The sequence below is a fragment of the Grammomys surdaster genome, unplaced genomic scaffold, assembly GCF_004785775.1.
Source record: "Grammomys surdaster isolate TR1022 unplaced genomic scaffold, NIH_TR_1.0 252, whole genome shotgun sequence".
Lineage (NCBI taxonomy): Eukaryota > Metazoa > Chordata > Mammalia > Rodentia > Muridae > Grammomys > Grammomys surdaster.
The window spans coordinates 1,721,844-1,735,485 of record NW_021604693.1 but is presented as its reverse complement, the minus strand read 5'-3'; the positions used below and the strand labels follow the sequence as shown (position 1 = coordinate 1,735,485).

General features: G+C 45.3%; 1 protein-coding gene across 3 annotated transcripts in view; it reads right to left on the bottom strand.

The window, feature by feature from the left end:
• Positions 1-10,846: 10,846 nt before the first annotated feature.
• Nlrp12 (NLR family pyrin domain containing 12) overlaps positions 10,847-13,642 on the bottom strand; it is a 28,161-nt gene continuing 25,365 nt past the window's right edge. For all 3 annotated transcript variants that reach the window (XM_028775080.1, XM_028775082.1, XM_028775081.1), the window contains one exon: positions 10,847-12,084. In XM_028775080.1, the coding sequence (XP_028630913.1) occupies positions 11,997-12,084 (88 nt within the window). In that variant the 3' untranslated portion in view covers positions 10,847-11,996. The remainder of the gene's footprint in view (positions 12,085-13,642) is intronic.

Below are 13,642 nucleotides of genomic sequence, written 5' to 3'. Positions count from 1 at the left end.
CAACCCAAGCTGGGGGTGTGAGGGAGGGATCTTTTTTAGTTTCTGGGCATTTCCAGTCATCTCACTTTGGATTTTGTTTTTATTTTGTGAAACAAGATCTTACTATGTAGCATTGCCTGGCCCAGAACTCACTACGCGTAGACCAGGCTGCTGCCTTCTGCCTCCTGAACACTGGGATTAAAGGCAGATACAAGAACTACCTACCAGTTTGATTTATTTTATTTTTTTCAGACAGGCTCTCAAGTACCCCGAGCTAACTCTTTCTGAAGATGGCCTTGAACTCCTGATCTTCCTCCCACTGAAGTGGTCTTTTCTGGGATTATAGATGGGTATCACCACACTGTCCTTTTTTGAGGAATTTTCTAAAAAATGTATTTTGAACAGATAAACCCCAGGCTTCTCCTCTAAGACGTGGCAGCCTTCCAATCTTTGACCAGCCCAATTTAGACTTAGCCAAGAATCTGCTGAGTTACGTCCCATTCCAGGTATCTGATCACTGATATCTCCCGGAGTCACTCTGTCTCCTGCCTTTGAAGTGCTATAGAAAAGCCTGCCTGCCCATTGCAAGAATCCTGCTGGGTCAGTTTAAGCAAGAATCCGGCCACCCTAGTGTCTCTTCCTAGTAATTTTCCACACACTACACCCCCATCCTCCTTAGTCCCTGCTTGGTTCTTTGGTTAAAGTCCTTTTTCCGCAGCTTCGTTCAGTTAAATTCAATCCATTTTCCCTACCGAGATAGTATAGTCTTCTCCCTCTCCCCTAGAGATGAGACAGAGTTTCTTTGTGTAGCCCTAGTTCTATCTCTGTAGACCACGCTAGCCTCAAACTCACAGAGATCTGCCTGTCTCTGCCTCCCAAATCCTGGGATTAATAACCCTGCTTACTATGTACATGGTCAAGGCCACTTTGGTCTTCATTATGAGTCCCTTTCCAATTTCCATCTTTTCTACATTTTCTTTTTTTTTTTTTTTGTAGATTATTTTGGTGATTTGCCTTTTTTTTATTTGTTTGTTTTTTTTGTTTTTCGAGACAGGGTTTCTCTGTGTAGCCCAGGCTGTCCTTGAACTCAGAAATCCGCCTGCCTCTGCCTCCCAAGTGCTGGGATTAAAGGCGTGCGCCACCACCACCCGGCTTTGTTTGTCTTCTTGATTGTTTGCTTTTTGAGGCAGAATCTCACTTTGTATTACAGGCTAGCCTTGAAATCATGTAGCTCATGCTAAACCTCTAACTTGTGGCAATTCTGCAGGCCTCTGCCTCCCCAAATGCTATGATTATAAGCATGTACCAATTCAATTATCCCTTCTTGTTCCATTTTTGACTCAAGGTCTTTTAACTCTGGTTCACAACGGAGTTACAGCAAAGGACATCCTAGAACTCCAAATTCTGCAGCTTCCGCCTTCCAAATACTTTCAAGATTCTTCCTGCCCCACCCCCTCCCGCATATCTCCCCTCCAGCCAAGAAGGAATGCTGAGCCAGCCACGTGCTCCATCAACTCTGCTATACCTCCAGCCATGTGAAGATTTAAGGAGAGTCAGAATTATTTCTCAATAACAAACCACATTGTCATAACAGTATATTACATTTTACATAAGGCTTGAAAACATGAGTCCTATGAGAAGGACTATAGTGTGGGCTGGGACTTGTCATGTAAGAGCATCCCTGGGTTCAATTCCAAACACACTACAGACACACACACACATCCTGCTTGCCCAGCAACTTCAGCCCCCTACCTTCTGTACCCCATGCTGGCTTCCACCAGACCCAAATTCAAGAAAAGATTGGCTTGTGAATGGTATCTTAGATCACAAGGTAGACATCACAAAGACTTGGTTCTGGGATTCCAATATTAGAATAGAAAGAAAAGTGGCCTTAGACAATAGAAAGAGAAATGGGTGTAGCATGTGGCGGTGTTGTCGTGTCTCCCAGCAACTACACAGAAGTTGAGCTCTCTCAGGCAACAAAAACTTCTTAACATAAAATAAAACTTAAAAGGAAAAAGAAAAGGTTGTTACTTTTGTTTTTTGCTTTTTCAAGACTGAGAATTAAACCCAGGGCTTCAGGCATGTTAAGCAAGCACACTACCATGGAGCTATATCCAGCTTAGCTTTTATTATTTTCGTTCTCTGCTCATTTACTTTTTGCTTTTGAAACAAGGTCTCCTGCTAGCCTACAGTGGAGTAGCATTTACTCTGAAGTTCAGGCTGGCTTTCGGTTTAAAGCAGGCCTCCTGCCTCCCTTCTCCTGAGTGTTGGGATCGGATGCTACACCAGGCTACTGTTTTTTAACTGTTCATCAGCCAATTAATTATTACTGAGAGTGTATTTCTGCTGAATTTAAAACTAAATATAAAGTTCTCAAAATTAAAGATGAAAAACCTATCATCCGAATTTAGATGTTTGCATAGCCTGCACAAGGTTCTGGCTCCCCATTGCCAGGGCTGGGAAAGGGAGGACAAATGTCAAAAAATGACCACACGACAGGTATCCCATATCAGGGTCTACACGTAATGGAAAATAAGAGCTCATACAATAGAAAGAGAAATGGGTGTAGTGTGTGACAGTGTTGAAAGCTTGAGAAGCTGAAACAGAAATCCTTGCTATGAGTTCAAAGCCAGCTTATTCTAATGAAATGCAGACCAACCTTGGCTGCCTAATAGGCCTCTCAAGCCTTCTCTCCGGGGAACTTGGATAGAAGGCATGTGTAATACAGCACTTGGTTCGGATGCAGGCAGTTTAGCCTGGAAATCATCTTATATTCTGATGCTGAGCCAAGCAAACTGGGCTAGGTATGCCAGCACCGAAAACAATGTTTTTCTCCACTTTCCCTTATTATACCTTCCACAGAAGATTTGGATAAAATGGCAGTCTATAGTTTAATGCCTTAAAGGCTACTCCAGTGACTTCAAGTTGAATGAACACCTGATTGACAAGCCTCTGGGATTACACCAATTAATTTTGTGCATAAAAGGATTTCGAACCTGTGGGGAATTTACGAAGAAAGCATTCTTATTGTAATGATCAGTCCTGGTAAACAAAGCCAAGGGCTGGGTGGGGAAGGGAGGCAGGACTGGGTCATTACCATGACAGCCAGGTCTGCCGGCATGCAAATGACAGTCCTTCTGTTCTGTCAGGAGAGTTTAGAAAAAAGTAAAATTGCTCTCCTTTCTTGCGTCCTTACTTCATAAGCTGTCCAGTCACATCCCTTAGTTCTGTGAAATTTCCAATACCTTCTCTCATGATAACATTAAGGAAGAAAGAAACGGGTTGATGTGGGAGAAGTGAGACTGGGTGAGATGGCTCAGTGCCTAAAGCCACAGGCCCATACGTCTGGGTTCTGTCTCCAGGACCACAAAGGAGAAGGAGAAATTTCTTTAGGCAAGCTGTCCTTTGACCTCCGTCAGAGGACCCTAGCATGTGCACAGTCCCCCAACCCAAATAAATAAAAAGCACCACACTCAAGAAGTAGATATTTGAAAGTTAGAGTATTCATAATAACGAGTCCCACCGGGCAGTGGTGGCGCACGCCTTTAATCCCAGCACTTGGGAGGCAGAGGCAGGCGGATATCTGAGTTCGAAGCCAGCCTGGTCTACAGAGTGAGTTCCAGGATAGCCAGAGCTATACAGAGAAACCCTGTCTCGAAAAATCAAAAAAATAAAATAACGAGTCCCAGGTTAGCCAGAGGTGTACAGAGGTAGGTACCCCGTCTGAAAAAAATAAATAAGCAAGTTGGACACGTTGGAGTGCACTTTTAATTACAGCACTTGGGAGTCAAAAGCATACAAGTCTCTGAGTTCAAATCCAGCCTGGTTTCAGTGGAGAATCTGTGTGTCAAGATAAATAAATAAATAAACTGGCCCTCATCCCCCAAACCTCATAGGAACAGAAAATTAATTTTGTCACTTCATATATTGTAAAGTACAATAAAGAAGGAAGACCAGCCCTGTGTTTGTGTTAGAAAGTTGCAGAGACACCAGGTGATTTTTTTTTTCTCTACTAGATAAGTTTGAGGCCAAGCAGCTCAGCCTGTGATTATGGGGGCTGTCATGGTGTGAGTTTGAGGCCAATGAGCTCAGGTCTGTGACTATGACTGTTCTGCAAGCCTTGGTGTCATTCAGACTCCAGGTAAAGAAGGAAATCTAATTTGTTTGCAGGCTGGCAGTCCCTTTGGCTGGGGAGAATGAAACTCACCTTGGGACTTGAGCGTCAGAGGACTGAGGCGCAGGTATCCAATACCTCGCCTGGTGCCTCACTTCCTAATAAGCCCTTTCTCAATATCTCTGCTGGGGTCTCTGAAGCTCAGCATGAGAGGAAAGCAATGGAAGCACAAGGTTGAGGGCATGGCAGACAAAAGCAATATTTGGGCTAATCTTCATATATCCCAGGCTGTTTTGAAAGTCAATGTAGCCGGGCGGTGGTGGCTCATGCCTTTAATCCCAGCACTTGGGAGGCAGAGGCACGCGGATTTCTGAGTTCCAGAGTTTGAGGCTAGCCTGGTCTACAGAGTGAGTTCCAGGACAGCCAGGGCTACACAGAGAAACCCTGTCTAAAAAAAAAAAAAAAAAAGAAAAAGAAAAAAAATGAAAAGAAAAAGAAAGAAAGTCAATGTATAGCCAACCTTGACCCTGATTTTCTGGTCCTCTAGCCTATACCTCCTAAATTCTGAGATGGCAAAGGCCACCCCACCCTGTTGATGCAGTGTTGAGAAGCAAACCCAGGGTTTAGCGCATACAGGAGAAACACTTTTCAATCTAAACCACATCCTTAGCCTCCCAGTCATGAAAACTGGATGCAATCTCCTTAGCCAAACGCTGGGGCTGGGCTTGCTCCTAACTAGATTCCTCCAGAGCCTTTGTGGAAAAACACCTGTTTCTTAGTCATTGTAGAAAGGTTTTAATCAGAACCCTGGAAGGCAGCTGACAGTGATAAAGAGGTGAAGGGAAGCCAGAGTGGCGCCCCACCTTTGCCCCTCCACTTCTGAGCTCCCTGCTAGGCCTGAGGGTCAAAGGTAAACTCAAAGGAGGCCTTATGAAGGACTTCAGAGATGTTTCTACATTTTTAACCCTAGAAGCTTTCAAAATGTTCTTTGTGGAGCCCTTGAGCTGTATTAATTTATAAGCATGCTTACTGCCAAACTCAAAGACCTGAAAGCAATCTCTGGACCCCACAAGGTAAGACAGAACTCACTGCTACAGATTTTCTCTGACACCGATATGCTCCCTATATCTTCCTTTACACCTTCTTGATAGCCTCCCCTCCCCACAACAAACACCAAAAAAATAAATAAAATGTAATTTTAAAATGCTCACTGTGGCCGGGCGGTGGTGGCACACGCCTTTAATCCCAGCACTTGGGAGGCAGAGGCAGGAGGATTTCTGAGTTCGAGGCCAGCCTGGTCTACAGAGTGAGTTCCAGGACAGGACAGACATAGAGAAACCCTGTCTCGAAAAACCAAAAAAAAAAAAAAAAGAAGAAGAAGAATTAAAAAAAGAAAATGCTCACTGTGGGCTAGCTTGGTGGTGCAAGCCTTTATTCTGGAAGGCAGAGAGAGGTAGGCAGATCTCTGTGACTTGGAGACCAGCCTAGTCTACATAGTCTACATAGTGAGTTCCAGGCCAGTCAGGGCTACATAGAAAGATCCTGTCACAATAAATAAGCAAGTGAGTGAGTGAGTGAGTGAGTGAGTGAGTGAGTGAGTGAGTGAGTGAATAAATAAGTAAATAAAATTTATAAAGTTGGTGGGGCGAGCGATTTGCTTGGTTATGTTCAACACAGTATAAACAAGGCATTGAGGTACCAAGGCTGTGTTGGGAAAGTAATGACAGGCTAAATCAGTTATCCTTAGCTACATAGGGATCCAAGGCTAGGCTCACCTAGCCTAGAAAGACCCAGCCTCAAAATAAACAAAGGAAGAGGAAAATAAGGAATCCAGTATTCTAGACTAATAAAACCCATATCCTGTTTCTTGTTGCTGCTGTTTGAGACACAGTTTCTCTTGTAGCTGCTTTTGCCTATCCATTGCTGGAATTAAAAGAATGGGCCTTTATGCCGGGCAGCGGTGGCACAGGCCTCTAATCCCAGCACTTGGGAGGCAGAGGCAGGCGGATTTCTGAGTTCGAGGCCAGCCTGGTCTACAGAGTGAGTTCCAGGACAGCCAGGACTACGCAGAGAAACCCCGTCTCGAAAAACCGCAAAAAAAAAAAAAAAAAAAACCCACCACAACAAAAAACCCAAACTAACAAACAAACAAAAAAAGAATGTTCCTTTATACCTGATCGAACCCATCTCTTTATCTGCTTCTCAAAGACTAAGACCTAGCAAATTGCTGGTGAGACTTACTTGTTCAATTAACAAGACATCTAAAATGTATTAAATATGCCTGGAATTAATGACTGAACTGGGCATAGTGGTATGTGCCTATTCCAACACTTGGGAGATTGGAGTCAAAGACTTAGGAGTCCCCATCAACCAAAGAACATACACGGCCTGGACCTAGGCCTCCCCGCTCATATGTAGCAGAAGCGCAGCTTGACCTTCCTGTGAGTCCTGAACAACTGGAACAGAGGCTATCCCAAAAGCTGTCGCCTGTACATGAGATATGATCTTCTAACAGGGCTGCTTTGTCTGGCCTCAGTAGGAAAGGAAGCACCTAGCCCACAGACTTGAAGTGCTAAGAGGTGGAATGGGGGTGGGGGTGGGGGGGCAGAGGAGAAGGGTGACCAGGAGGAGGGCAGTGAGCAGGATGTAAGGTGAATAAATTAAAAGAAATTAAAATTAAATTAAAATTTTCAAAATTTCCAATTCCACATACACAAAAAAGATGTAGACTCAGGAGTCCCAAATTATTCTTGGCTATTTAATAAATTTATGGACAGCTTGGCATATCTGAGACCCTGTCTCAAAAAAAAAAAAAAACCCTAAATCCAAAGCCTGCAATATGGCTCCACAGGCCCTACAGGCCTGGAGAACTAATTTCGATCTGTGGGACCATTTAAAGATATTTAAGGATAGAAGAAAACCAAGTCTATCACGATGCACAATGTTCTCTGACCTTCATATTCAGTTTGGCAAAGCAGGCTTACACACACCAACACACACACACACACTGAAAAGAAAAAGTAGGGAGAGAGGGAGAGAGGAGGGAAAAAGGACTTTAAAACTCAGGATTTTTTTTAAAAATCCAAACAAAACCAAAAACTGAACCTCCCGGGTTCCCTTATTTATTTTATTTTTATTTTAACACTGAATTATGCCATGTTGCCCTGGCTAGTGGGCAACTCACTATTGTAGACCAAGCTGGCCTTGAACTAACAATGATCCGCCAGCCTTGCCTAGAAAATTCTAGAATTAAAGGCTTCGCCCAACCCAGCCTCTAGATGTTTAATAACAAACAAACAAACAAATCTATTTCCTCTTCCAGGAGGGGGAAAAAAAAAACCAGTGAAGGTCACTTTGCCGCAGGGAAACTCGGCTCAGAGGAAGCTGGGTGGGTTGAGTAAGGATTCTCCCTGGGTGGGGGAGGGGGTATCAGAGCCTCCCTGTCCAGGGGGCCAATGAGCCTTCAGACTATATAAGAACCTAGAGCCTACCCCTATCTCAGAGGCTGCTTCTCCACATCAAGAGTGCTGCTTCTGCCCGGTTCTCTGAGCCACCTCCTGCTTGCTGCTTCTCTCATAGGAAAGGTAATCTTTAAAATATTTTCTTTTTCCTCCAGGTCTGCGGCTGAAATCTACTTTGTTCAGGGAGGTAAAGTACGACCAGAATTTCCAGAGGTCTTCCTGCTATTTAATTTAGCCATGCTGCCCTTTAACTCAGATCTGCCTGTCCCTCTGCCTCCAGATTAAAGGTCACCATGGCCTGCTTTTTTAAGTCTTTCCACCTTTTTTTACAATCTTTAAAAGGCAGTCTTAAATCTTGGCCTCCATGGTTCGGCTGGGTTCTATGGCGGAGGCAGACCTGAAGTTGGTTCGTTTGGTCTCCAGCAACGAAATTTGGGACTTACTGTGTGTGGGGAAAGGGGGTTGGTTAACTTACTCTCAAAGGGACTTCTTAGGCTTTGTGGGGAAAAGAGTCGGGAATAATTGCCGTCCACTACAAACCAAGGCAGGGAGTCTCCTGAGCATGTCAACCAGGTCCGAGGCTCATCAATAGACCCTAAGTGATCGAACCCGGAATCTAACTCTTGACTACTAACCCTGTTCTTTATTTCTTTTCATCCAGGTTTTCTGATCAGTTTGGAGTGATGGATGTTCTGCACACTTGTTGGAAGATGGTTTTTAACCGTGAACCGTCTCACCTTGCAGTACTCAAACTATGGGGGCACTTTTTTGTTATTTTAAAAAGTGCCGCCAGGTTTTAAGTCCTGCCAGTTGAGAAAACGGCGACCAGACCAGCCACATCTAAAGGTTTTGGACATAAGCACCCCGGTACCACGTGTTCCCGGTTAACTGCAGTGCTTTGGGAGCTGGGATTCAGGGCAAGGAATGAGGCTGGAAGGTTAAGGGTGGACACACCTTGCCCAGTAACTGAGGTAGTCGTAGGGGACCTGGGGAGTCCATATGCGCCACGTCGCGGCTTGGAGCTGTTGAATCCCAATGTAGTGGCCATCAAAGTGGAGGCCCTCTCTTGATCCTGGACGAGAAAGTGCTTCCACTTTGTGTGCTACTGCTTGGGGAAGACATCTGTTAGACGCCGCTCTACCTGACTTTCAAAATGAGCAACTGAAAGCAACTGTTAGGCTTGAGTTTTAGTGAGTGCTATCCTATTGGGGCCGGATTAGTAAGGTGCAATGAGACCCCGATAGCTCAAGAATCTGGGTGTGTGTATTGTGCTGCTCCATGTCTTTAAGGTATTATTAGCCCTAGACCTCCAACCTGTGACACTCAAACTGGGGGCTCTTTTGGATTTTCTTTGGAAGAAAAGTGCCGCCAGGTTTTGAGTGTTACCGGTTGAGAACGCAACAACGGCTGCAAAGCCAGCATCATGTGTTTTCACTGGGATTGTGCTGCTGGGTGTCACAGGTGGTCTTCATGAGTCACAGCACCTGGGCACATGCGGGACTAAAGGCCTTCCGCATTCCTAAAGGAGCCGGAATCCGCACAGGCCCTGGAAGGGTGCTGAGCTCAGGTCTTGGAAGTTAAAAACACCCAGTGTCCATCAAAGTGGAGGCCCTCTCCGTGGCTTGGCGGGAAAGTGCATCCATTTTGTTTGTCTCTGGGTGTACATGGCGTCTGGAAAGCCCGGTGCAACTGCAAGCTGGAATTCCTTACCTGAAAGACACTTAAGGTATGTGCTGGAGGTGGGATTCCTTTCCACTGGATACTGGAGAGCTTCCGTGAAGAGGAAGCAGGGTGGATCGTGGGAGGAGGCCCTCAAACGGGGCCCGGGGTGGTGAGTCAGGTACTCAGTTCTCAGTACAGGCCTACTTTTAATCTCAGGTGGCTGCCATTTCTTAAAGTTGTATTAATTTTTTTATAGGATTTGAAGGTTGGAGTTCCGCACGCGGTCAGCCTGACTATTTTCAATCTGCACCCTTCCCGCCCCCCTTTGGGGTTTTAGTTCTTACCTCTGCCTGCCAGGTGCTAAAGGTTGCAGGGGTTTTTTTTGCTCCGGGGCACAAGGAAGCTTGGACAGCCAGGGGGTTGCTATGGTGAAATTATATATGGTATACACTTTGGCTTTCCAATGGGCGGGAATGTTTGTTCTAAAGGAGCTCAGGCTCTGGATATCAGGGTAGCTTCCCATGAGGGCTGGCTGCTTAGCCTGGGCTACCTACCTCCAACCTGAATGTCTGGCTAAGTTATGAAACTACTAAAGTCTTGTCACAGCCCCCTTTGGAAATCTTTCAACCTGTGATACTCAAACTGTGTGACACTTTTTGTTCTTTGGAGGAAGTGCCGCAAAGTTTGCAGTGTTACCGATTGAGAACTGCCCCTGGGGAAGGGTTGTGTGGCTGCCCACCTGGTGGCACTCAAATGGTAGGAGCGCTCTTCTGATCTCCTGTAAGTGGAAAGTGTTGCATCATTTGGGTGTCATCTGTGGGTACATTTCACAGGTTTCCAGTGGACTTCTTGCCTCCCAGGGAAGCTGCAACTGGGGCTGGCAGTAACTAAAAAACCCAAAAGAAGTGCCCACACCAATATATGCTTCATTGAAAAACTAATTCATCTTGGGATTGAGCCATCTCTTGCAGTCATGTTGGAGGATCTTAAACTCCCATATAGCTATGCTCAAAATGGAGGCCCTATCTAAGCTTTAAAGTGGAAAGTGCTTCCATTTTGTGTGTTGCTGTGTGGAGAAATCATCAGAACTTCAATCAGTCCTGGACTTGCTCATTTTGGTGGGACTCAAAAGTGTAGCACGCTTCTGGACTTGTGCATAGAAAGTGCTACTACTTTTGGGTATCTCCTGTGAGCACCACTCCCTGGACCTTCAAGTTTCTCCAACCATTGGGAGGAGGGGATAATGGATTCTAGCTGCAGGCTGGTTTAGTTTTGAACAGGCTGTCAGTCCAAGTAAGTGGCTTAGCATACCAAGGGTGTGGATCTCCCATCTCCCAGAAACAGATTATAGGTGTGCTAGCAGTGGGCTTGCCATGTGCTCTTGTTTCTCTTGTGTCTTATATAGCTAACATGGCAGCTAAGTGCCCAGGGCAGAAATAATTAGGTCTCCAGGTACTGTGCTGGTGTTTCAAACAGTTCATTTTTTCCTGTTTATCTGCTTTTGGAATCCAGATGAAGGTTCCCTGGAACTGGACTGCCATGTGGGTGTGAGCCAAGGTCCTGGAACCACTGAGCCATCTCCTCCCCAACCCCGAATTTAATGTTTCAATAAAGTCTTGTTCTCAACTTTGCTTTCAGGTTTTTTATTTACTTCCTGCTGGGGTTTGGCTGGGTTTTGTGGTTTTCTAGGGATGGAACTGCATGCTTGCAGGCTCCTTAGCCCATTTTGAGGCAGATATTTGCTATTTAGCTCTTGGTTTTGTATACTTAACAGCTTTATGGCTTTATTTATGTGGTCTGCATCACTAGGCTGCAGAAGCTTCAGGGTCTCAAGCTAGAGGCTGTGGGTGGATGCGGGGCTTAATGGGGATTAAAGCTGGGAATGGGTGGGGGGGTGGGGGGAGCTTTTAGAGACAGCCCTGACTAGGAATTCTGAGCTACACTTGGTTAAGGCTGCCACCACTCCAAAGGTTTTTAGGGGAAGAATTCCCCCCACTGACTAGGCTGGCCTCCTGGATGCTAGGGTTAAATGTGCCACTATCCCTGGCCACATGCTGCTTTTATAATTGAACCCGTGAATGTGCATTTCTGACCCTCATGCTTGATGCCTGGCTCTATTCCAGGCCATTTTAACATTGTATATGAGTATCCTGTATGAGTTAAGTGCAGCCTCTTGGGAGGGCATCATCAGATCCCATTACAGATGGTGGCGGGCCACCATGTGGTTGCTGGGAATTAGGACCTAGTTTTCACCCAGGATGTGAGCCATTAGCTGCCCTCAAGATGTTGAAAACAAATAAGGGTCCAGGGTTTCACGCATACTGGTTTTCCAACTGGTCCACTTTTCCAGACAGGTTTATACCTTTTTAGGCCTCATTTGTGTCTCTGGGGCCTCAGCCCAGATTTGAGTACAATTTTGAGACAAAATTGACAAGATTTTCCAAGGATATGCAGGAAGCAGCATGGCCTATCTGCAGGGACTCCTGCTTGCTATCTCTTGTACTATGCACAAATAATTGTTGGTGTCTAGCCTGGCTGTAATTCTACACTTTAGCCAGTAGGTGGTAACCTTGACCCATGGAAACATCCAGGACTCAGCTGCAGCTCCATCAAAGGTCTCAGATCATACTTCGTCAACCTGTACTTAGTGGGCCTCCTGACCGAAGACAGGTTTCTTAGCTGGTTTCTGAGGATGATCTTGAATGATCTTGTCTCCAAGTGCCTCATAGCTGAGAGAATAAACATCCTGGTCTGGTCCATGTTCTCTGCATTACTGCTCAGCACCCAATATCCAGGTATGGTTTTGTGACTCGAAGTGCTGCCATCTTCCTGAGGGTCATTTTATTCAGGTCCATTCCAAACAGCCTGGGGACAAGCATGGGACTGTCAGTGTGGTGACTTAAAAGACTGCGTCCTGGTATGCTGCATTTTAGCCTGGAAAAGTAATCTCAAACATTGGCTTGATTGAATGCTTCCTGTTCTTGCACAGGGCTAGGGTTCAATTCTACATAAAGCCATTTTTGAATCCAGCTCCCAGGTATAGGACATCCTCTTGCCCCTGGTGCCAGCATGCATATATACACATACATTCATATGTAGGCATAATTAACATATATTAAGTGCATGGGCATCTGAGACAGGATAAAGGCTTTTCCTGCCTTTGGTATTCAGAGAGCACTGATTTCAAACTTGGCCTCAGACTTTACAAGCAAGTGCCGTGACATACAGGTACATAGTGCAGTGTTAGATCATGGGTACACTTCAGTGCTTTACTGCTGAGCTGCCTTCCTAGCTCACATATTAAGACAGGGTCTCACTAAGCTGCCCAGGCTGGCCTTGAACTTGGGATCCTCCTGTGAAGCTGGGATCCATATTCCCAGGTTTTTTTTGTTTAATTATTGTATGCCATGGTGTGCTTCGGGGAGGCAGAGATCAATTTGTACATTCTCTCCTACTCACGTGGGTCCTGAGGACTGAACTCAGGTAATCAAGGTAGACACTAAATGCCTTAATTTGCTGAGCCACTCATCAAGCCTTTACTTTTCGGTTTGATGCATATCGGTATTTTGCATACGGGTATGCCTGAACCACCTATATGCAGTGCCAGTGGAGGTCAGAAGAGGTTGTGAGATCCCCTGGATCTGTAGTTATAGGTGGTTGTGAGCCACTGAGTAGGTTCTGGGAGCGGGGTTCTCTGCAAAAACAAGGGCTCTTAAGCATAATGCCCTTTACTCCCAATTTTTTGTTTGCCTGTTTGAGACAGGGTCTCCTAGCAGCCTTGGCTAGCCTGGAGTGCTGGGTTAAAATATGTTCCCAGCCACACCCAGCTCCTTACTCCTGATTTTAAGTGTCTTCAGTCTTTCATAAGAACTTTAAGAAAATCCTACTTGTACTGACTGTTCTTCCAGAGGTTCTGAGTTCAATTCCCAGCAACCACATGGTGGCTCACAACCATCTGTAATGGGATCCAATGCCCTCTTCTAGTGTGTGTCTGAAGACAGTGACAGTGAACTCATGATAAAAATAAATCTTAAAAAAGAAGGAAGGAAAGAATACTGCACCAAGCTTGCCATTTTGGGATTCAGGAGGCTAAGACAGGAGGATGGAAAGTTTGAGGACTAGTTAATGAGGCTGTAATTTCCAGGTAGCATGTACTTATCTTATACCAAATTCCATGAGTGAAATAGCTTCATGTTTGCCTATATAGTTTTATTTTTATCATTTACATATGTGTGTGTGTGTGTATATAAGCTCAGAAAAGGGGTGGAACACTAGAAGCCAGAATTACAGGTGGCTGTAAACCACCTGGCATGGGTGCTAAGAACTGAACTCGGGTCCTCGTGTAAGTCCTTTTAACTAACTACTGAGCTCGCGCGCTCTCTCTCTCTCTCTCTCTCTCTCTCTCTCTCTCTCTCTCTCTCTC